We start from the raw sequence: 26097 nt of genomic DNA, 5'->3' as shown, positions 1-26097 counted from the left end.
TCTTGTATAGTTCTTTCATTTTCTACAAATCTTAGTTCTCTCTCCTCTTCCACCTGAATTATTTCTAGATTTCTACCTTCAAGCTCACTAATTTTCTCTTCCATATAGTCTGCCCTATTTCCAGTGCTTTCTAATGTGCTTTATCTCATTTACTGAGTTCTTTAGCTCCAGAATCTCTGTTTAGTTATTTTGTAGTACTTTTGGTAAAGTACTCCTCCTGTTCATTAATTGTATGCCTGAGCCCATTGAACTGCTTTTCTGAGTTTTCTTGAATCTTGTTTAATTTCTTCATGTCAACTGTTTTGAATTTTTCTGTTATTTATATCACAATCTTCTATGACTTTGAATTTGGTTTCTGGAGAATTGTCTTTTTTATTATTATTATACTGTATTACTATGATTATTCATGGTGCTTTATGGGTTGTTCCTCTGCCTGGAGCATTTGAAGTTGCAATCACTTCTCTTATTTAGGTACAGCTTTAATTTTAGCAATTCAGCGGGTTGATAATTAGACGCCTTTCTTTAATTTTCCAGTAGGTGGCATTACAGCACAAGTTTTTAGTTTCTCTTACCTGAACTGATTTTGGTTATACTTGAGAGCCAGAAGTTTCCACATTCTCTGCCAGAGGTGTCAAATCTGCCCTCTTCGTCACAGCTTGTGCCTCTGGGGTTGCTGATTCCTTGATGCTACGGTTGTAGGTTTCCTTGCTGTTGCAGGTATCGCAATCAGGATCACAGGGATTGGCGTTTTTTTTACTGGGTAGTTAGAGATATGTGTGCAACCTCTGCCGTTAACTCCGAGCTTCCTCCAGTGGTGCGGCACTTTCATAGCCCCGTGCTGAGCCCTGGTGGGGGTGCTGGGGTTGTGTCCTTTTCTCTTCTGCCCCGGCTAGGGGGCTGGCTGGAGAGCCACCAGGCTGCAGGCACTGCCCCAGCCGTTCCTTCAGTTCCAGCTACCCTGTGCGAGCGACCCAGTCCTCCCACCTTCAGGTGCACAGGTGTGTGGATCTCTCAAGCATACTAGTGTGTTGAGCACAGGAATCTTTACTGAATTATAGATGTCCCACTAGTTGTAGGTAAAATGGGAGAGAAAAAGAGAGTGTTTTACTTCATCATAATGCTGATTCCACATCTGAATAAGTTTTTAATACCAGTTTTGTGTGTTTTTTGTATTTTCTTTTTTTTTTGCAATGAGTACAGCTTAAGAATTTCTTTTCTTATGGCTGAGTCTTTCCACTATCTTCCTTATTAAGTTTCCTGTTGAACATTCTTTATTTTCCAAAATATGTTTTTATTTTATTATATTAAGTTTTCTGAAATACTTTTTCTACAGGAAAGTAGACAGTGGAATCAAAGGTCCAATAATAGAGAATTTACATTTTATGTAATATTGTATTAATGCAGTTGTAGTATAATTTTATTACAATCTTTTGTCTGAGGCCCACTTACATTAAAGAAAGGTTTGAGTATATTGGATATGTTGGAAAATCACATCGTTTAAGAAGCAACTAGCATAGTAGATAAGAGCACTGACTCAATAATCAGACTACCTGGATTCAAATCTCAGCCGTACTTTGTAACTGTGATGTATTGGACAGGTTATTTTACTTTTCAGTGACTCATTTCCTTCATCTGTTAAATAGAACAATAATCCTACCTGTCTCATAGGGTTATTGTGAGAATCAGATCACTTAAAGTAAATGAATGCTCAGAATAGTGCCTGGAATATGAGTGCTTTTAAAATGCTTTCCACCACTGTTGTCCTCATTATGATAATTTCTTTCTCTTAAGACAAACTGACACTGTTCTTTCTCATGCAACAACCATGTTTTAAACTAAAAACTTGAAGACCAAAACTTTAAATTACTGGAGCCAGGAAATTTATCTCTAAATTTGGAGTTGTTTTTAATGTCTAGAAAAAAGGGTACAAAGTTTTGCTCTCAAGTAACACAGAATTATGTTGTAAATTGTGGTTATTCTAGTTAGAGATTTTAAGCCTTCTACTACATGGAGAAGTAGAAACAAACCCTATTTTGAGAGGAGACTCTGCCACATACTTTCTGTTGACCTTGAACTGGTCATTTCCCTCACCAGGCATTATTTTCCTGAATTATAAGAAGAAATTACTTGGTTAGACTAATTGTAAAGGTTCACAATTGTTTTGTCTATTTGACTTAATGCTTTAATCAGTGTTTTTAACTGAACAGCTCATATGATATGGATAAAACCAGTTTAGTTTTTATTTCGTAGTCCAAAAATACTTTAAAGCTCAAACTTAAAGCTTTCATTTGTTAATGACACTAAAAATGAAGAGCTCCCTAGGAGAATTTAAAACCCAAGCACATTTTCAATTTTCTGAGAAGATTTTGTCTTTGTTTTTATTTTTCATATAACTGCTTACTTTGGAAATCACAAGCTGTTAGATTTTAAACTTTGTTTTATGCTACATATATACTGTGTTCTATAACTGAAGTCCATCAGTAGTATTTCAATAGTAGGAAGAGTATTTCGGAATGTTGCTTGGAATAGCAAGACTTAGGTTTTCAGATAATACTAACATTTGAGGATCTTTTTATATCAGAACATTTTTAAGTTTTTTAACCTAATCAACATGCTCTTAGACTCTATGAGCACCTTTCTCTGTGATGTTTCCCAGCTGTTTTTGGCCTGCAAGCTACTTTGTTAAGGCAGTACAATTACAAAGAAAATGCAAAAAAAACTAAAGTCAACTAGAAGAAAAGGCTTTGGACATCACTGAGGGTTTTCATAAGTAAGTAGTTTAAATGCGTAAAAGAAAAATGCAGTTAAAGATGAAAAACATAAGGACTGTAATCTGGTAGACACCTGAGGTCATTTAGCCAACCTCTTGAGTACCAGAACATACTTGTCCTCTAGAAGACATATAGGCTAGTGTGAATTCATACAATTAATGATCTGTGGACCTTAAGTTAAAAATTACAAAGTACTACCCCAAATAATTGAAATGAAACATGTTCACACAAAAACTTGTACACTAATGTTCATAGCAGCATTATCATAATAACGAAAAAATGAAAGCAATCCCCAAGTTCATTGGCTGATGAACAGACAAATTACATGTGGTATATCTATACAGTGGACTATTCTTCCATAAAAAGGAATGGAATATTGATACGTGCTACATCATAGATGAATATTGAAAATATTATGCTAAATAAAAGAAATCAGACACGAAAGGTCGTATATTGTATGATCTCATTTATATGATATATCCAGAGTAGGCAAATCCATAGAGATAGAAAATACATTAATGATTCCCAGAAGTGGGAGGAGGAAAGAATCAGGAGTGACTATTAATGGGTAGGCACTAGAATTAGAGGCATTCATTGCACAACTTTGTGAATATACTAAAAAGCACTGATGGGTGACTTTATGGTGTATAAATTATAGCTCAATAAAAAAAATTTAATGTACCAAACAGAGAGAACTAACAAAAAATACAAATAATGCTTTATCAGTTTGAAGACTTTTTATTTCAAATAAAGATTAATGAAAATATTTTTTTCAAAAACCACTACTCTACTCTACTTAAACTTAGAGAATATAAGAATCTTATATGGCCCATTAGTACCTTCACTATTGACCATCTCCCTTTTAGATGTTTAGGTAAATTCTGTTAATCATCAGCGTATTTTAAAGCTCAACCAATGTTTTTGATATGGTCTAAGTATCTAGTATGGGTACTAACTTTAAATTAAAATAAATAACCATTAGTTTGGGTTCTGAGATCATATTGTTCAGCCTATGCACAATCCATTAATTTTCTGATTTTATTGGTCATTAAGATTAGGAGAAGGGGTATTAAGATAACAGTTTTTAGCTTTGTATGCCACTCTCTTCCCCCATTATAAGGTATTTAAAAAATATAGTTCAGTGTTTCTGATATATGATCCCAATTATATTGATATTATTCATGTATGTTCCTAATAAGCTTTTTTAAAATTGGTAGTCATCCAATTGGTATTTGTGTGTATGTGTGTGAATTTTAATATCTGTAAATAGATAAACCAAATAATACCATACAGAGCAAAAATAATCCTAAATAAAAAACAATTTATTATACTTCTAAACCTAAATGTGATAATATTGTTTTTACATTTAAAACATAAAAGAGAAGAATTTAGGCTCAAATATCAAATACGTCTGGGTTTAAATTTTGGCCTTTTCATTTATTTACGGTATGTTTTTGGTTGCATTACTAGCCATTCTAAACTTCAGTTTCCTCTTCTGTCAGTTACATGATAATACTACATGAGGTTACTGTGGGAACACAGGAGATAATATAAATAAAGCTGTTAGTACAGAAGGGAGCTCCCTAATTTTAGCTGTCATTATTATAATAATCATTACCATCCTATTCTCAGCTGTTTTTGAGTAGTTAATATTTTACTGTTTCATAAGTTTAATACCATTTTACTGCTCATTGTTTTGTTTTGTTAATCCTCACCAGAGGATATTTTTTCCATTGATTTTTAGAGTGGGAGGGAGAGAGGAAGAGAAAGAGACAGACAGACAGACAGACATTGATGTGTGTGAGACGCATTGATTGGTTGCCTCCTGCACGCAACCCGACCAGGGCCAGGAATCGAATCTACAACCCAGGTACCTGCCCTTGACTGGGAGTCAAACCCGAGATGCTTCCATGCACGGGCTGACTCTCTAACCCCTGAGGCACACCAGCCAGGGCTATTGCTTATTCGAAATAAGAGCCACAGGATCTAGAATTCACCTTGGTTCTCTCGGAACTATCAATTTCTTTTGATCTTGCTGCCACAATTTCCTGCTTTAAAAAGTCTGAATGAGTTCTTTTCAGATTTTCTGTCTTTTGCAGTAAAGTTCTTTCATATATTGGATTTGTTACAAATTAATATTAATGGATAGTCTCTGAGCAGCTTGACCAAGGCTCTCTTAAATCTCTGGCAATAGCCCTAGCCAGTGTGGCTCAGGTCTCTGGTTCAGTTCCTGGTCAGGGCACATGCCTGGTTTTCAGTAGGGAGGGAGCAAAAGGTCACCAATCAAGGTGACTGATGTTTCTTTTTCTCCCTCTCCCTACCTCTCTCTCTCTGTCAAATCAGTTTTTAAAGAAATCACAGGCAATATGATTGCCTGTGATTTCTTTAAAAGGTAATTCAGGTATCATCACAGTGGTGATTTTTGCTGTAGCTGCAGATGATAATATCTTTTCCTTGCTTTTTGCATTCCTAGTACTGAAAGAAGTTTAGCTCTACAGATTTTATTTAGTTCAATTTTTTTGTAGCTGGAATTTCACATTTGTAATTAGTTATTTATACTAATGACTTTAATTAAAAATACTGTTCTTTTAAATAAATGATAATGTCCCAGTCTGAGTGAAAATATAATTTTTTTGTCATTCAAATACTGTTTATTTTCTATTTGTATTTCCAGGGAATATTTTATCTTTAAAAATCAAGTGTTTTATTATTTTTTTCAGCATACCTCCAGATAACCTCTCTATTCAAGAATTTCAAAGAAATGAAAGTATTGATGTCGAGGTGAGGAAACTATTTAAAGCATTTTCCTGTGACCATTTGTGAAAACCACATTGTAGAAATTTATAAAACTATAAAATTGCTAAAAATATAAAATGAGGTAATAGGTTAAGCTTGAACCAAAAGCATTAAAACTCTCGTAAGTGTTGAAGGTTCATTTTAAAGCACTGAAAATTTTAAAATGACTTCCTTAAATTTGTTAGCTTTGTGTTCTGTGTATGTTTTCTAGATATTTAGGTGTGTCCATTTAATAATTTTAAATAGCAATTGATTCAGTAAAATAAATCCATTAGTCAGCAAGCATGTATTTAAGAGCTTACTTTACAGTTTAATTAACAAATCAGATGTTTGTGGTTCAGATTAATAGAGTTGCTTAGATTTTTTTCCGTTTTTAACCAGCCATAGATATGGCCTCTAGAATTCTCGAAACAAATGAGATTTAAAGAATATATTTTGTTGAACATAAATGGATTTTAAAGAAGTAGTTTCTGGTTGTGGGTTTTTTGTTGGGGGAATCTTTTTTTTTTTTTTTTAAGTGGGATAGGGAACTTTTCAGTAAATCAAATCAAATACTTTAAAGTACATAAAAAGCATAAGCATCGTCATATAGATACAAAATACTGCCTTTTGTCCAGTTACTATAATAAAACTCTTGTAAACTTTAAATTTTTCTTTTTTCTTTTCAAAGGCTATAAAATAGTACATTATATATTAGAAATAAGCTATTGAACAAAAATGAATATAACTTTTACTTTCTCTTATAGCTCATTTTTATGGTCCTAAAAGGTGATATAACGCTTATTTTTAATCCTGTTTTGGATTTTATTCTAACATGGATAAATTCCATACGCTAACTTTTTCTCTTGAGTACTATCTGCACATACCATGTTGAAGATCAACATTTACTAAAACTGTTGCATAGTAAACGGTTTATAGTATTGACTAATTTGTGATAAAGTTATTTACTAAGACAGGTAGCGGAAGCAGGCTAGTCATTCTCTATATTAACCTTATAGTGTTTGTGTACTTCTATTAAGGAAGATTCTTTCAGTGATTTTTTTAATATAAAATTTAAATTTTACATTAGAAATTGCCATGTGAGTTAATCTTCTTCAAGAAAAAAAATGCATTTGAATTTGCCTCTTTTGTTTTAGGTAGTTCAGCTTATCAGCACTGAGATACTACCTTATGCCAATTTTATTCCTAAGGAATTTGTTGGTCAGATAATGACCATGCTTAATAAGGGCTCAATACATTCTCAGTCTTCTTCATTTACAGGTATGTTATTTCAATTATTTTTTTTAAATGTTAGTATTGGAGTGCTTGTAAAGAAGCTCTGTGTAAAAATGTTCACTTCTGTGATTGTGGTAAATGTAAATGGGAGAATGGTAAGGTAATTTTTAAGAATGTGATTTAGAGTATTAAGCTTTACAAGGGGAAAATGTGGTAAATATTCTGTGAATTGTATGCGATGAATTAAATTGCAAAACACCTAAGGAATCCACTTAAGTCTTGCAGGCTGACACCAGCTTCCAGTTTTGTAAAGTCATGGATTATTGGGAGATAATAAGTGTGTATTCTGCCACTTAGTAGTTAACTTCTCTAAGTTTGAGTTTTGTCGTCTGTAAAATGAAGATATTAATACCAACCTCTCTAGACTATAAATTTCAGAGTTAGTTGATTAAAAGAAATAGACACCTTGACATTAGTTAAAGAAACTAACATTTAGTGAATACTACTTACTATGTGTAGCATTTTATGCCAGAATGTTAATTCCATTTCTCACAATATTTCTGTGAGGATGAGTTCCACAATATTACAGAAGGGGAAATGGGTTTAAAAAGCTTGAAAAGTTGTCCATAACCTTAAGACTGGAGGCCAAAATTTATCCTGAAAAAGGACTACATGCTTCTTTTGATTATATCATGCTGCCTTATTGGGCCATGATATATAAGTTGCTTTTTGCTATTATTTCTCTTTTCTAAACCTGTGCTTAAGTGTTAAGTGTAACTGTGGCATCATAATGTGATTTTTTGTGAGGTGATTAAAAACTATAAATATGTGCCATGAATATTTATCCTTAATCCTCAGAATTTACCAGAGCCGTGACTAACTTCTACGAAGTTGTGCTGAACATTTTTAAAGAGCATCTATGTGTACAGCTTGACCACTAGATGTCTCTTATATTGCTTACTTCACAAACCAGTTTTTTTCTAGCCCAAACAATTTTTAAAATGGATCTGATAAAGTGCAGATTTAATACACATGAGAAACTCAGAAAAAAAATCTTAAAGTCCATTTATCTTAATATGGTCAACGTTTATTATTGAGTACATAAAAAATTGTAGATATAGCCTGATCGGTGTGGCTCAGTGGTTAAGCATCGACCTATGAACCAGAAGATTATGGTTTGATTCCCAGTCAGAGCACATGCCCGGGTTGTGGGCTCGATCCCCAGCGAGGGGCGTGCAGGAGGCAGCCGATCAGTGACTCTCTCTCATCATTGATGTTTCTCTCTCTCCCTCTTCTTCCTCTATCTGAAATCAATAAAAACATATTTTAAAAAATTGTAGATACATTTTTATAAAGTACGCATTAAGAACAATGTTTATAATTACTAGATGCAAATATTCTAGGCTAAATATGGACAACTGAGTTACAGTGTATGCTTATTTATTAGTTTTCTCATGATATCTCTTGCTGTTTATACTATTAGATGTACCTGATAAGGAAGGTACATGGATATTCTTCCAATGACTGCCATAGGGAAACAAACTTTTCAGCTTTGCCTTTGAGTGTTCTTTAAACACACATACAGAGTCTTCCTTACTAAACAAGACCAGTCTGTAAACATAAAGGTTCCAGTGACCATTTTTGGTTCCCTGCTCTTAAGTATGATCTGACAGCTAAAGCTCACAGACATTTGAGGAAATCCTTCAACATGAAAGAGAAAGACCAAAGCAAATGAAGAGGGGCAAAAGAAATTTCAGGGAAAGAGGTAATGCAGTCATAGAAAACACTTTTAAAAAGAAAAGCACAATTAGTATAATTAGGATGCTCAAAGAGATACAAAATTTTGCATCCATGAAACAAGAAAAATGTAATTAAAAGGGAACAATTAGAACATTAAAAGAGGTCATAGAAACTAAAAATGTCGTAGCTGAAATAACAAGTTCAGTGAAGGGTTGGAAGAAAACATTAATGAAATAACCCAGAAAGTGTAGCAAAGACAAAAAAGTGGACAATATGAGAAGAAAGAAAGAAAATGATAAAGGGGTCTAACATCTGACAGTAGGTCTTCCATAAAGAGAATAGCAAAAAGCTAGCAGAGGAAATTCTCAAAGAAACAACTTAAAGAAATAAATCTCCAGATTAAAAATGGTCATTCAGGACCCATAGTGAAAGAAAAAGGACCCACAGTAAGGCATGTCATCATGAAATATCAAAGCATTCCAGGATAAAAAGAGATCCTAAAAGATTTCAGAAAAAAAAAGAAGAAAGTACCACATAGAAGAGTTCTATCAAAATGACATTGGAGCACTGACTGGTGCGCTCAGTGGTTAGAGCACCCGCCCAAGCTACTAAGGTTGGCAAGTTTGATTCCCGGTCGAGGGTATGTACCTGGGTTTCGGATTTGCTACTCTGGCCTGGTCAGGGCACGTGTGGGCGGCAACCAGTCGGTGTCTCTTACATCTAGATTTCCCTCTCCTCCTCTCTCTCTCCCCCTCCCTCCCTCTCTTTCACTCTCTCTAAAAATTAATGGAAAAAATATCCTTAGGTGAAGATTAACAAAAAATAAAAAATAAATAAAAAAGACTGAATTCTCAGTAGCAACATTGGATTGCTAAAAGACATTGAGGCCGTGGTTTTAGAGCTATAACTACTGTAGAAAGGATTTTTAACATGAATTTTTATTTTTATTTTATTTTATTTTATTTATTTAATGTATCTTTATTGATTTCAGAGAGAGGAAGGGAGAGGGAGAGAGAGAGAGAGAAACATCAATGATGAGAGAGTCATTGATTGAGCCCACAGCCCGGGCATGTGCCCTGACCGGGAATCGAACCCCGATCGCCTGGATCCTAGGTTGATGCTCAACCGCTGAGCCACGCCCGGCCGGGCTTAACATGAATTTTTAGACCTAGGCGTATTGTTGGCCAAGTATGAGTGCAGGACAGTAATTCTCAAATGTCAGCATGCATTATAATCAACTGGAGGGCAAGCCATTGCTGAGGTTATACCTTCAGGGTTTCTGATTCAATAGGTCTAGGGTGGGACATGAGAACTTGCATTTCTAACAAGTTCTCTTGTGATGCGGATGCTTCTAGGAACCACACTTTGAGTACCGCAATAAAATAATGACATTTTCAGAAATGCAAGCTCTCAAAAATTTTACTTCCCATTTACTCTTTCTCTGCTACTTCAGGATAGACTCCATGAAAACAAAGGGGTAAACTAATGAAGGGAAGGCATTAGACCTAGGAAGTAGGATATAACACAAGAGAGAATAAAAACAATTCACAGGGTGATGGCAAAGACTAGTTCCAGGATTTAGCTGGTGTCCAGCATGTCTAGAGAGCAACTGGTCCAGACTGGAGCAGAAGTCGGGTTCTAGGAAAGATGTTGCCAGGAGAAAAACAACAACAACAAAAACAGTTCATTGCAAGTTTCACCATGTAGAATACTATTGAGAGGTATTCTGTAGCGCTGTTGAAGGGTATAAAAAGACCAAGACCAGAAAAATGTTGAGTAGAAGAGATGAGAGTGCACAGTCTTGCCTTGATTTTGACCTTGCAAGGGGAAAAATGATATATAAGTTTGCTAAGAGTTATCATTAAGGTGTATTAATTTAACCTTTTATTAACCATCAAAAATTATTTTACAGAAGCAGAGATTGATATCCGTTTGAGAGAAGAATTTTCTAAAATGTGTTTTGAAACATTGCTCCAGTTTTCCTTCAGTAATAAGGTTACAACACCTCAAGAAGGCTACATCTCACGAATGGCACTCTCAGTGCTTTTAAAGAGGTCTCAAGACGTACTACATCGCTATATAGAGGATGAAAGATTAAGTGGTAAATGCCCTCTTCCAAGGTATATATTTTATTTTATTAAAGAAGGAAATATAGTTAGTAATAATAAAAAAACTCTGAAAAGTGTTTTCATAACTGATCTGATCTTTACCTGAGGCTGTTTATAATTTGATTTGTTCCATATAATCTAAATGTGCATAAGTTTTGCTGCTGATATATTAATGTTTTATTATGGGATGCTTTTTCAGTACCAAATTACCTTTTGGAATTTGAAAAACAAAATTGAATCTAAAGTATATTTTTTCTCAAGGATTTCTGGATAAGGGCTTATGGATCTATATGAGCACATGTTTATGGATCTTTCTGGAGAGAAAATAATAAATTATACTCTAGGAACTTCCTACTTTGTTTTACAGTTACTTCTAGGTTTCTCTGTAAGTCAGCTAGCCATATCGTAGATCTTCCTTTATCTAATTTGCTTATTTAAGTCCTTGTACCTAAACTCATTTGCTTCTCATTTAGCCAAAGTATAAATGGTAAAAGGGGCTCTAGGCCTTTCTGTTAAGCTGAGGCTAATCAAAGTTGGGGTATGTGATCAGAAGTCATAAAAAAAAATGCATTCATAAATTAGGGTTATATTGCCAATTACTTTTTAATGGGGAAGTGTTAAGAGTTTAAGGCAAAGCAAATGAAGCAAACAATATTGGAAGACAAAGTTGTTAAAGTTAGGAAAGAGGAAAATCACAGTGGGTCCCATTTCCTAAGATAATATTAGAGAGGTAAATCACTAGCCCTAACTTTGTGCACATTCTTATTTACTTATAATAAATTTCTGCAGTTGGAATTGACCTGTCAGAAGATACAGACATTTTAGAAGCTTTTGATATGTATTTCGAATTGCCTACCGGAGATTTTTACTAGTTTATCTTCTCCAAGGAGTCTATGAATGTCCTCTTCTTCAATTTTTAGCATTTTAAAATTGTCAATTTAACAGTTATTTTCTTTTTCAGCTTTGATGAATGAAAAATAGTCACATAGTAGTTTACTATACTCTTTTTGAATTATCAATCCTTATTAGCCATTGTATTTCTTCTAGAATTCACTGTATTTTTAATGTATAGGTTATAAAAATTATACCTCCTTATATTCAGATATGTATACAAAAGCATTCCAATGACAGATATCGGTAACTTGGTTAGAGTCATCATTGAAGATTGATTTATCAAAATTGATCTCTGAAGTATACTTGGATAAGCAGTAATAAAGTTGCTTTGCTTGGAATATTTTTATTTATTAGATTATAACATTATTTGATTTCAAAATTAACTTCCCCTTCATTTTTTAATATTTTGTGTTTATTCTATTGCTTTTAAATTGAATCTTATACTTGTGCTGTGAAGTGTTATATTATATCATACTATGCTCGATGCAGTTACCATTACATTATTTTCTAAAAAGCTGCGTTGCAACAGGATAAAATACTTCAGTGCTTACAAAGGGTGGCTTGAAATAGTACCCTGTTATGGTATTAGGAAAATCTTATCTGTAGAATGATATCGCAGACTCAGACCAGGAATAGGGTTGGGGTGCTGTTTATTCTGTAGCAGAAGAGCTTTATTTCTGTAGGGAGGAAGAAAGAACTGAAGCTACTCTTGTTGATCTTTTGCTGCAAGTTCGTTCTTCATTGCTAATGTCTCCAAATAGTGCCACCTTAGGACTGATTTTGAGTGTATTATTTCTTGTATTCTAATGTTAAATAAGCATTATTGTAATTTTAAATGTACTTTTAACAGCGTGATAAAAATATGTGCTAGGAGTTAATAGTAGTCTTTATTTCCACTTAATCTTTGTAGTACTAATTAGTTAAAATTAAAAAAATAAACCTTTCATAGAGAATTTTTAAAAGCATATATTATAAAATGTTTTAATTTTAAGTAGTTACATGAAATATCATACAAATAAATTTAGATTTGCATGAGTAGATTGCCTCTCCCCCTTTTTTAAATTGATAAGTAATGGTAAGAATAACTATATATTTTATTTGCACATTGAAGTATATGTTAATAAAGTGATTTTTCTTTTATAAGAATTTAAAACTAACATTAACTTTGCATTATGCTCTATTTTCCCCCAAAATCCATTTAGTTGTATAAAACACAGTAAAAAACACACATGGCATATCTTAAAATCTTGATGGAAAAAATTTCTCATTTCTTTTTTAGGCAACAAGTAACAGAAATCATATTTGTTTTAAAAGCAGTCAGTACTCTTATTGATTCACTTAAGAAAACTCAACCTGAGAATGGTAAGTGCTTAGGAACTCAGTTATTCTAAACTCATAACATTTATGTTCTATTTGTGATGTACCTTTGTATTATTATTAAGTTAACTGAATTTTAGGAACATAGCAGCTATTAGACTTTCTTTTTTCTAGTCCTTATGACAGCTAAGCATCAGCCCATTAAGATGTCAATTAAGTAAAATTAATTTTTAATGTTTATCCTCTTTATGTTAGAACAGCTGTTTGGCTGACTTTTTTTAAACTAAATTGGTCTGAATTCAGGGTGTTGCATGGATGATTCATATTTCATGTATTTTTAATATAGAATATCATTGACTTTTTTAGGTGGGGGGATGCTTCCATTCTGCATTTGTACTGATTTACTGTATAGATATAAACTTTGTGAATAACTGAATCATTTTTATAGTCCTTTCTCATTTATTTCTCCTTTCTGTTACTTATTTCTGTCCAATCTGTTCTTTACATTATTGCCAGAAATGATTTTTCCAAAAGTATATTTGACCATTCATTGTCCCATCCTTGTAAAACAAAACAAAAAAATATTTTTTACTTACCATTACCTATCAGGTGTGTGAAGAGCACTGTCTCACTGCATTCTGTTCATGCTTGATTTCCCACTAGATCTCATGTGCCCTACTCTCCCACCAAATTAAAATTGTCTACCCAAGTATTCCCAACCCTTTACTTATTTCATTCTCCTGCCTACATCCACCTAATTCAAATAGCACTCCACTTTTAAGCCTGTTTTTAATCCTTAAAGGTAAATGATTTCTTTTTTTGTTGAATTCCTAGCTCTTTTATGTGTGCCTTTGTCTTAAAGCACCCTATTCATATTACAGTTATACAAATGTACATGACTTACTCCCCTTAAATTGTAAAGTTCTTAAGGGGCATTTTGGACCATGTTTTGTTCTATTTTGAATCCTCTACAACATTGCTACTCAAAGTCTGGTTTGTTAGACCAGCCACTGATCTTAAGAGTTTGTTATTGATCCAGGACAAGGTAAAAAGCTGGCACCAAAATATAAGTCAATTGTGTGACTAAACACCCTGGTTCAGCTGACATTTTTTATACAACCAGACTTTGTTAAATAAGGAAGTGTGTTGGTTTACATTGTGGCACCTTAGCTGATTGGCACTTCAAACAGCATTTCTTTTACCACCCAAGAAAAAAGGAAATTCCTAATAAATGAGTCATAGGATATTTGTTCCTGTCAGTTATTATATAATTAAAATAAATACATGTTTCTCTGTTTTCAAACCTGCCCATTGGTACTTTGGCCTAGAAAGGGTGAGTACTATATGAAATCTTAAGAGGCAAATAGACTTATATTTATTCAGTGCAAAGGGAGGTGTGGAATTTCTAAGAAAAATCCTAGAGCAAGGTCCTGAATTCATCCCAAGTTCAAATTTGAGTTTTTGTAAAAAAATGTTCTGGTTGATTTTTCAGAGAGGAAAATCTAGAGATCAGTCAGTAAAATCTTTATTAGGTCACAGGATAGAATTAGAGTCTTAAAAATATATTATACTTAAGACATAAACAGGAAATTCTCTGTTTCCCATATTATTGCTATACATATATTACATATAACCAGTATATTTCAATATATAGTACTTGCATTCTTTTGTATGCTTTTTAGACAGCTATTTAATGAGAATTTGTATAAGGGAAGAAAAGAGAAGGAAGGCTCAGCAACCTTTTTAAATCTTATTTATTTATTTTTAAACGAAGCCAATTGGCCATAGGTAAGGCAATGTAGTTATTAATGATAAAAAATTTTTAAGAGAGTTTGAATTTCACCTTTAGGCATATGAAGTGAAATTTAATTTAAATGTAACCATAAATGATGATGATAATTTTATAACATACTAAAGGGGTATGATAGCTTCATTAAGAAACAGAAAAAAAGAAGAAAACTTAGAAAAAGCCAGACCTTCTCAACAGAAATATGTTGGACTGCTCATGGCCAGTTCAAAATTAATTTAGAAGGATGCCTACAAGGTTTGGAGCCAATGAATACCCAACGTCTGTTTAGTACATCGGCTGTTTGTTTTAGGGTTTTCTAGTGGGAGAGGAGGCATTTGTTGAACTTATTTTTAGTTTGAGGGAATTTAATTTTATCATTTTACTTGATCTTTAGGTAAAAATTTGAATAGGTAGTAAACATACACGTTCAAAAATTACAAAAAGATATATACAGGGTGGGGCAAAAGTAGGTTTATAGTTTGTATGGAAAATAATGCAACAATTAATAATAATAGAAGAGTAAACTCTGTGTTTCAGTTAACTTAAAACTATAAACCTACTTTTGCCCCACCCTGTATATAGAGGGAAAAGTTTTAAGATCTTTCCCCTATTCTATGTCTGCCCAGTTCTTACCTTGCCATAGGCAATCATTTTTATTAGTTTTTGAATCCTTTCATACGTTTATTATGTAAATACAAAATATATATTTCACTATGCCCCCAGTTCTTAACACAAATGAATGTGCCCCATATTATACCTACTGTTTTGGACATTTTCCCCCCCATTTCATAAAATATCCTCATAAAATATCATGAAGAATCTTTCATATCAATACATATAGCTTTTTTTTTTAATCCTAACCCTTTTTCGGGGGGGGGGGGGAGAGCGAGTGAGCGAGAGAGAAGCATTGAAGCACATGGACTGGTTGCCTCCTGCTTGAGCACTGACGGAGGCCAGGAACTGAGCCTGCAGCCAAGTACGTGCCCTTGGCCGGAATCAAACCCAGGACCCTCAGTCTGCGGGCTGACACTAAACACTGGGCCTAACTGGGTAGGGCTAGGTTTTTCATTTTGTTTTTGATAAGTCCAAAGTGCTCACCAATATCTATGGTGACTTTTTAAGAAATATTTTAATATAGGAAATTTGAGTAGCTTCTCCTGAGTTTAAGATGGTATCTTAAATAATCTATTTTTATATTTTCCTGTAATAAACCATCGGGGCAATCTAGATAGATTTCAATCTGTGCACCCCCACCCCCGCAATCTATGTGACCCCCCACTCCCCAGTTTTTTTAAGTGTGTAAAATACACATAAAATTTATCATCTTAACCATTATTAAGTGTGCATACAGTTCAGTGGTATTAAATACATTCAAATGTGCAGCCATCACCACTATCCATCTCTGTAACTCTTTTCATCTTGTAACTGAAACTCTATGCTCATTAAACAGTAACTCCCCATTCACTCTTCTTCCCAGCCCCTGGCATCCACCAGTCTACATTCTGTCTCAATGATTTTAACTACTCTTAGTATCTCACATAAGTAGAATTATACAGTATTTGTTTTTTTGTAACTGGCTTATTTCACTTAGCATAATGTCATCAGGGTTGATCCATATTATAGTATATTGCAGAATTTCCTTCCTTTCAAGGCTGAATATTACATTGTGTGTGTGTGTGTGTGTGTGTGTGTGTACACACACAACATTTTCCTTATCCATTCATGCACTGGTGGACACTCGGGTTGCTCCCATGTTTTCACTGTGGTGAGTAGTGCTGCTATTAACGTGTGTACAGATATCCCCTTGAGACCCTGCTTTCAATTCCTTTGGGTATATATATACCCAGTAGTGGAACTGCTGGATCATATGATAATTCTATTTTTCATTTTCTGAGGAACCACTGTATTGTTTTCCACAGTTACTATACCATTTGATATTTCCACCAACAGTGATCAAGTGTTCCAGTTTCTCCACATTCTTACCAACACTTGTTCTTTTCAGTTTTTTTATACCATTCTAATGAGTATGAGGTGATAGGTATTTGTTATAGTTTGGATTTGCATCTCCCTGATGACTAGTGATGTTGAGCATCTGTTTATGTGCTTTATTGGCCATTTGCATATTCCTTTGGAGAAATGTCTATTTAAGTCCTTGCCCATTTTTGAATTGAATTGTTTGTTTTTTTGTTGTTGTTGAAGCCTCTTTGTCTGCACCCCTGATCAGAATTAGTGATTAGAGCACAGATCCCTGATATTTGGAGGATAGGGTTCTTTTTGCCCATCTTGCAAGCTGCAAGATGTGTGCAAGGTGCTCCATGAACATGTGCACAGCTGCCTACCACAAGGCTAGGGGTGAGGGCTGGGTAGTGGCTGTTGTGCTAAGAGCTGAAGTTGACCAGAATTAACCGCAGTGTACTGTCCAGGTCTTCCTCTGGAAGTTGCAAGCCTTCAGTAGACTTCAGAGTTCCATTCATAATAATGGCATCAAACAGATCCTGCCAGTGCAATATTGTCTAGGTGGGTAGATGGATTTCCGGTACTTCCTACTCTGCCATTTCCCCAGAATCCATCCTGTGCAGTCTTTTGTTACATGAATAGTGGAAAGTTTCACAAAAGACACCTGGAACAGACTGTTTAAAACTTCTTAGGCCAGTGGTTTTTAAATGTTTTGTTTGTTTTCTATTAAGCAGCAAAATTGTTTTTACAAATGAAATCTGATATGAATTCCCAACATATAAAACAGATAAAAGCAGAAAAGCTTTGGCCTGATATTCCCTCCCTCATCAATACCCATCAGCCCCATGCCTCTTCTCTTCTTCCCACCCCCACTCCTGTTTGGGTGCAGAAAGAATTAAATGAACAGGTCATTTCCCAGGAGATGTACTAAGGAATGAATATTATTGATGATGAGTGATGTCAGTAGGTATGGAGTGGAAAAAATTTTGTAATCAAATTAACTTTGGAAACCCTGGATTAGATAAAGTTAAACCTGTCCTTTTACCGCAAACCTTTAATAAATTCATGTGAATTATGAATCCCCAAAAGGGAAGATAATATAAACAACACTTGCCAAACTTACTTGACCATGGATTTTTTTAAGACATAATTTTGAGAACACTAGTTTAGGAAACTCATTCCTTTATTTTACAGCATAAGAAGTTGAGATAAAGAGAAATTATATGACTTGATTATGATAAGTGATGTCATGAGGGATATCCAGCAATGCTTTATTTCAGAAAGGTTTTTAGGCACTCGGTAACCTGAAGTGAAAAATAAAGTCAGAACTCCTTAAGCGTAGTATTGTATTCTTTCTCTTATACCATCTTGCTGCCCAGACTTGAGAGTTGTTTTGGTGTCATGTATGTTACTGTCTAAGAAAAGTCTATCAGGTTTTATTGTGTATTACACTCTTAACAGTATGCACAGTACTTGTAGGAAAATAAGAAATGCAATGTGTGATCTCAAAATACAAGGAAATTACAAACTAATTGGGATATAACACTTTTGTCCGTTCACTAAATATCTTTCAGCTGTACTAGTTGTTCATGATAGTCCCTCACCACTACAGTTTAAATCTAATGATATACATGAAAGATTATCAAACAGTACAAGAATAAATCTGTGTGGGGTTGTTTAGAATTAAAATCAATATCAAGGACATTACTGAGAAAATCATTTAATATATTTATATTTTTAGCACACAACTGCATAAAAATTAAACTGTTTTCTAATTGTTTTTGAAATGAACACTATATTCTCTGGCAATTATATTGACCGTGACTAAGGTTTTAAAGTATTCTAAGTTACCTGAGTTAGCTTCCCAGGCCTTCACAAATTGCAGTCTCATTTAAAATTTACTTTATTAAATTTGTTGGTATTGATGACTCTACACACTGACCATATATTTTTCCCTCACACCTTATTAAATATTGCAGGAAATCATCCAAAGATTAAAAAAAGATTATGGAATTTCTTTGCATTGTATTTAAATGATTGTGTTTATGTTAACTGGATGACCTCTGCTCTTGAAATCTACCCTTTTTTGAGGTTTTATACTTTTTGCATTTCAGTTGATGGAAATACCTGGGCACAAGTAATTGCCTTATATCCAACCTTAGTAGAATGCATCACCTGCTCATCTTCAGAAGTCTGCTCTGCACTTAAAGAGGCACTAGTTCCCTTTAAGGATTTCATGCAGCCACCAGCATCCAAAGTTCAAAATGGAGAATCTTGACCAGCTACAATAAATTTAAAGAAGAAAGATATCTAAAGAATGTTTGCTCCTCAGCGAGTCTTCTGTTGGAAGACATTTCTTACTACAAATAATTCTTGGCAGCTGTTGTTGGCCTTCTTTCAGTTGTACTTACCTGAGTTCAGTAGTTCATTTCACAAGCTTACCTGTCAGCCAAGGCCCTGGGTGAGCACCAGTGCAGGCCTTTAACGAATTACACTGATGAGAGGGATCTTTAATACTGCAGCATACCTGCTACCACATCTTCAACTGGTGATTTAAAAGTGAGCTTATGTACAGTTTGTGGTGTATGTGTTAATGATGTAATTTTTAAAAAGAAAGAAAAGATATTTCTTTCAGACAGATTTATAGGCTGGTGTTTGGTGTCCTTTTTCCAGTACAGAAGTGTACTAAAATTTTATGCAAGAGGGTACTGTAACATTCCATATGATCTATAACCAGCCTTTGTAAACAAAAGGAACTGATATACTCTTGTGTATAATAAATGGTAACAGTTCTGTATAAAATAGTTGCATTTATTGTTTAAAATTTTAAAACACTGATAATGTTAAATGCTTGATGCTGTATTTATTATTAATATAAAATTGTTTGCTTACATTTTCACTTATAGTTTGCCTTCTTAAGCGGCAGATACGCTCACTATATAACCATATAGTTAGCTTAATCATTATTTTAAATTTAGTTGCTAGTGACTATTAAATGTCTGATCAGAAAGGTCATGTGAACACAGCAGCAAATAGTTTATGATTTGCTGATTTTGCAACTTTGAAGTACAGGCTATTAACTTAATACATTGAGATATATTCTAGCATCATACCTCATTTCTTTAAATAACTTACCCAGCTTTCACATAAGTCTGTCTGTTTTTATATCTGCTGTCTGGATTTTAAAGACTGCTATTTTATATTTCTACTGATTTTTCCCCCCACTAACTAAAACATTTATCACTGCCTTTGAATTATTACCCAGGCAAAGTGATTTCAAATTTCCTAAGATTTTGCCTGTAAGGTTTTGTTCGTTTCAGCGCTTCGTTTTGTGATGTCTTCTCAAGAAAAAAGATAACTATGCCAACCCACAAATATAAAATGTGTGTGTATTCTGTAACAATGAGAAGTGTATTTTTGGAGATAGAAAAGCATTTAGAAGTACAGTAGACTTCCTATCATAGAGAAAAGTGCTAGTTTTGTTTGACTTTCCTTTTGAAGAAGTGCTCCTGAGTACATTAACTTAGCTGTTCCCTAAGACACTGACTGAGCTCACTGTATTTATTATTTTATGTGTTATGCTATTAGATTTTTATTCTGAGTTAAAGTTCATAATCATTTATGTGAAGACTCAAGGATGTTTAAAACAATTATTTTTCATAAGAAATCATAATGGTCTCAGTATTATTTTAGTGCATTCGAAGGCCTTTAATTTTAATAGAATTCATAAGTTTCAGCCTCTCCAGAATATTTATAAAATGAGAAGATATTAGAATTAAGTAATGAGTGAGATAAAATTGTGAGGCTATTATAATTGTGAAATTATTAATTTGCACTATTAATCTGTAAACATGGGTTGGATCTTTTTTCTTTGAGGGGATAGTATCTTTTTACATGAATTAATGAATTTATATTTTATAATTTCACATAAAATTAAGGTAAGATGTGGCATTTCCTAGATTCTATCTTCAGCAGTTTCCTTAAAGTTGTAAAAAAAATAATTGCTCAAGCTGTGTATTTAGTTTACTTCCTATATTTGGATATACTGAATTGGAGATTAGAAAAATCTGCATATCCCTGATAAAGCATTGAAATAGAACAACAAGGGTAGTATACCAGTTCAGTAACATGTTAAAAATATTCCCATGAATTTACATGAAGTAAAAACACATCTATTCTCTTGAGAAGTAATAGATCAATTGCAATTAGAGGTATTTTCTAGTGAAAGTTAAATATGAGTCAAAGGTGTGTACATATATTTATATAAACTGAGTGGTTTTATTAATACTGTATTAGCTTTCAATACCAGGATCATACCGTACAGATCAAAACATAAATTTGGTGAATGTGTAAATACCATATAACATAGTAATCAGTGGCAGTCTTATGACAAGCAAAGTGAGCCACTCGCTTGGTGGTATAATTTGACAGGTTTTCCTTCCAGAGTATCTCTCACCACCCCCAGGAGTCACTACTTGTAATTCATTCCCTTGACAAGCATTCTTCTAGGCTACATTTTCTAAAATATCCTGATCCCTCGGAGGTTAACACAGTGCTCTTGTCTTGTTGATGCGAATTGACTTCTTTAGTGACTAGAAGAACTGGGCTACATGAGATTACTACTGCTAGGAGATTCAAAGGGAAGCTGCCAAAGCTAAGATCACTTTGGTTAGTCCGTGAAACAGTAGTAATAATGTCCTTGGGGATACATATTATAATTATAATGAGTTTTAAGCAACACATAATCACTTTTTGTCACTGACAGTGCCTATCTTATATATAGATTGCTGGACAACAGACACCTGCCAATAATTGGATTAAAATCCTTTTCTGACTTTTTTCCATTATAAAGGAAACAGACTAATTTTAACTTGGAATAACTTACTTTTTAGTTTCCTATAATGCTGCCACTGTCCAAAAGGAAGAGAATAGGTCATTTTGTAGTGTCTTATTTAGTACTTTTTAAAATATATATATTTTTATTGACTTTAGAGAGAGGAATGGAGAGAGAGAGAGAAACATCAATGATGAGAGAGCTATTGATCAGCTGCCTCCCGAAAGCTCCCCACTGGGGTTTGAGCCCGCAACCCGGGCATGTGCCCTGACTGGGAATTGAACCTCAATCTCCTGGATCCTAGGTCAATGCTCAACTGCTGAGCCACGCCGGCAGGGCTTATGTAGTACTTCTTTATAACTAGTGTTAAAGTTTTGTTAGTTTTACTGTATACATTTGTAACGTTTACTTATTAGGAGCCTGTTAGGTACCAAAAGAAAAAGAAAATGCACAAAAAATGCCTTAGAACCACTTTTCACTTGCTTTCAATTTTAGTTTTATTTTATTAACAGCTATATTGTTTCTCACCTGTTTTTCCCCTATATGATTATTGGTTCAACTCTTGCTACATTCATTAAATTAATAGTGGAGATGTAGAAGCCCCTGGGATGAATCAATGTCCAGGCTAAGAATATTGTGAATTTTCGTGTTTTTTTTTGTGTTTTTTTTTTTAAATATATCTTTATTGATCTCAGAGAGAGGAAAGGAGAGGGAGAGAGAGAGATAGAAACATCAATGACGAGAGAGTCATTGATTGGCTGCAGCCCGCAACCCGGGCATGTGCCCCGACAGGGAATCGAACCCTGATCGCCTGGATCCTAGGTCGACGCTCAACCACTGAGCCACGCCCGGTCGGGCCCGTTTGTTTTTTTATAGAAAACTACCATCGATATGGACAAAGATGGTCTCCTGAAAGCATTGCCAGCAGCCTAGTATATTCTTTAGATTTCTACTTAATAGGTTTGGCATTTTGGCAGTTAATGCTGATCTTGTGCAAAGTGGCACCTTTTCACTATGCTGTGTTGGGTTGCATTTATCTACATTATTAGAGTGAATTCTGCTTTTTTAAAAATAAATTGCCATTCATAGAATGAATGAGTGGGAGTTCATAGCACATGGTGTGTTACCAATTTATATATTATGAGAAAGCAGTTTTTAATACTTCAGAATCACTTGAATTAAAATTTTTGTATCTCTGGCAAGTAGACTAGTTAGTGCTTTCGGTTTGGATGAAAAGTATTTTTAGATTGGGAAAGAAAATTATGTATTTATATCTTAATTTGTATAAAAACTTTCAGAGGAGTTAAATATCAATTTCTTACATTTCTAGTAATTTTGAATGCACTGGGAGTGTTGGCTGTTTTTGTTTTTATTTATTTATTTTAATATGTGTTTATTGATTTCAGAGAGAGAGAGACAGAGAGAGTCATTGATTGGCTGCCTCCTGCACTCCCCCGACTGGGGATCGAGCCTGCAACCCGGGCATGTGCCCTGACCCAGAATCAAACCGCAACCTCCTGGATGTTAGGTGGATGCTCAACTACTGAGCCACGCCTGTCTGGCAGGGCTCTCTTTCTTAAAAAAAAAAAAATTCTATGTTTATCTTATCTTTCTTATACTTTCCCCCCAATGTTTCTTTTTCTCCTTTCATTCATCTTTCATTCCCTCCCTAGTCTCTTCCAGCTCTTCCTCTAATTTCACCTGTACCTTATTCAAGAGATACCACTTGTTAGTGGTAGAACCACTGACAATTGTGTTGCTAGTGTGTGAGACTCTAGAAAATACCTTCTACTTGAGCCACTGTTGCTTTTTTGCAAAACTGGTTTCCCTTCTATTTCAAAATAGCTGAACAAGTTAAAGTAATTTTTAAAAGATTCTTTCTGTTGAATTTTAGAGAGTGGGGGGAAGGGAGAGGAAGAAGGAGAGAAACATCCATTCAAAACATTGATTGGCTGCCTTCTGCATGCCCCTACTGGGGATAGAGCCCACTGGCAACCCTTCAGTGTAGAGGACGTTGCCCAACCAACTGAGCCACAATGGCCAGGGCTGAGTTAAAGTAATTTGTGACTAGAGCTCCTACTATCTGAATCCACAGGATTCAGCATCGAGGACGCTCACCAAATGGCATTGCTATAAAAATGAATTCAGCAGCTAAACTTGGAGTAATTGTGTCTTTTCTGTTAGGTGGATAGAGAGATCATGAGCACTTTTCTCAAAAGGGAAATCAGTTTTCATTAAGTTTTTTGTATCTTGTTTGTTTTTGGAGGCAGACGCTTTGAGTTATTTTAGATTTATGATATCTAAGTAGGAGGATGTGACACAGCATATTGCCCATGTATTTCAGCTGTTTCTGGTTTTCTGTTACAAAGCAGTATTCTTTTCATAGAAGACCTAGAAAGTTACAGTACGCTCTCCAGATCTTTCCAGGGTGTATGTAGTAACCATGTGCTTGGTACTGACAGTGATACAAAGGTCAGCTGAAACATTCCTAATTACACTGTGGGATAAGAAAACGAAAATTATTGTACCCTTGAGTTTTGATACCATTTTCAGCTGCTGCACATTTAGTTACATTGTTTTATTTTAAACAACATTCAATAAATAGTGCAAGCAGGAAGGATCAAAACCAGGCCATTATTTGGTAAACGACTGCAATATAACAACTGATGCTTTCTATGAAGTTTACTAGGTATGAGAAAAATTCCAAAGCTGTAATATTATAATCTTATTCTTTTTATTTAGAAAAATAAAACAAAACATTAGGCTTTAGACCCAACTGTGTAAATTGCATTTGCTTTCCAGCTTTTACTACTTCTGTGTCATAATTTTAACATATTACAACTCCTATCTCTTAAGGCTGTTATCCATATGATGTTTATGTCAGACTGGATATATTTATCTAATTTGGTGAGTTTCTTTTTTAGCTCCCAGTGCAGTTCTTGAAAGTAATACTGCTGTTGTTACACTTTCTCCTTGCAATTTTTATGTTGAGATGTATCAGTTACATATTATAATCATAAAAGTCTCTTGGCCTCAAACCCAGATTTTCTTCGTGGCCTAGGATAGATTTTTCACAAAAATTGCATAGTTACAGCTGTGATTGTATAGATCCTTAAATTGCTTTACAGCTACCACTCAGCATGACTCGAGGTTTTTAATTATGTTCTAGCAGTGCTAGTTTTCTCAGTATAACTTAAAATTATAACCACTTTGAGAATTTACTTCCAGATATGATAAATAACTCAGTTTTTCTTTAATATACTTTGTGTTTGCTTTCTCATCCCCACTAGGTTCAGCACATCAGTTACACCCCGCGCCACTGAATCTGCTCAACAGACTTCATAAGTAATCACTCAAATCTGTTTAGGATGGCTTACATATGCTGTCAATTGGGGAAAACTTTTATGAAATAGAATAAGGAAGGTGTGTCTTTGAGAGCTTTGTTGGAACTATTAATGTATAAAATGAAAAAAATAAAAATACACAGAAGGATGTGATGAAATATCTATCTCAGCAGTTTGGAAAGCAGATTTAGAACTTTTTGTAAAAATTCTAGGTCATAAAATGTTGAACTTAAAAAAAAATTCTAGGTCAGCTAGAAAACAATCCTCAAGTGGATTAGACTCTTATAATCATTTCTTGTTTTATAAGCATTCCTATGTATTTTTAATTTAGTGAGACTAATTTTGAGACTGCCTGTTTATAGCAATGCTAGACTATTCCTCTACCTCTCAAAGAAAAATAGTTTAAATATTTTTTTTTTTTAGAGAGAGGAAGGGAGAAAGAGAGAAACATCAATTTGTTGTTCCACTTATTTATGCATTCATTGATTGATTCTTGTACGTGCCCTGACAGGGACTTGAATTCACAATTTTGGCATATTGGGATGACGTTCTACCAACTGACCTACCCGGACAGGGCTAAATTTTCTTTTTTGAGAACCTGAATTGTGTAATAAATGTATGATACTGAAAAATTCCTACAAAATATTTACAGGAGTCAGGTGTAGTTACAGTTTTTCTAATTTCTCATTTTAATCATTTCTTAAGTACCTCGTGTCAGCCAAGGCTTTACCTACATTATTCCTATAAGGAATAATAATGCTAGTAGAAATCCTGCAAGAAAGTCATACTTAGTTTACAGGGTGAAAGTCAGGACTTAGCAGTTGAAGTAACCTGTGTAGTCACACAGCTAAAGTCTGTGAATTAGCATGTCTTGCTTCCAAAGACACTTTCTCCACTACAATGTGCTAATTTCATGTTTCACAAAAAAGATTCTCACTTCATTAAAACCTAAGTCTTACTAAAATAAAGTGAAAATACTTTTTATACAACTACTATTTCTATGAATAGATGTTGAGACAAATACACTGGAACATAACAAAGAACTTCAAATACTGTGAAGAAAATATTTATCTAATGACTGACCTCTGGAGCTGTACTGGGTTTTTATTATTGGTCCAAGAGTTTAAAATTGCTTATTGATTTGTTTGTTACATCATAATAAATAGCATAGTGTTTAAGAGTCCAGTCTGGGGCCAGACTTCCTAAGTTTAAATCTTAGCTCGCTTATTTACCAGATGTGTGACCTTGAGCAAGTTAGTTAACCTGTTTTGGTTTCCTCATGTAAAATGGAGTTAATAGTTGTGTTTAACTCATAGAGTTCTTTATTAGGATT

The 26097-nt window shown here is 34.2% G+C and overlaps 1 protein-coding gene across 6 annotated transcripts in view; it reads left to right on the top strand.

The window, feature by feature from the left end:
• Nucleotides 1-23323, top strand: part of MON2 (MON2 regulator of endosome-to-Golgi trafficking) — a 93410-nt gene extending 70087 nt beyond the window's left edge. For all 6 annotated transcript variants that reach the window (XM_016224466.2, XM_016224465.2, XM_016224464.2 and 3 more), the window contains 5 exons: nt 5492-5552; nt 6704-6827; nt 10435-10642; nt 12804-12886; nt 18701-23323. In XM_016224466.2, coding sequence (XP_016079952.2) covers nt 5492-5552; nt 6704-6827; nt 10435-10642; nt 12804-12886; nt 18701-18864 — 640 coding nt within the window. In that variant the 3' untranslated portion in view covers nt 18865-23323. The remainder of the gene's footprint in view (nt 1-5491; nt 5553-6703; nt 6828-10434; nt 10643-12803; nt 12887-18700) is intronic.
• The last annotated feature ends 2774 nt before the right edge of the window (nt 23324-26097 follow it).

The sequence above is a fragment of the Miniopterus natalensis genome, chromosome 2 (assembly GCF_054644295.1).
Source record: "Miniopterus natalensis isolate mMinNat1 chromosome 2, mMinNat1.hap1, whole genome shotgun sequence".
Taxonomy (NCBI): Eukaryota; Metazoa; Chordata; class Mammalia; order Chiroptera; family Miniopteridae; genus Miniopterus; species Miniopterus natalensis.
This window is presented reverse-complemented; position numbering and strand designations above follow the sequence as displayed.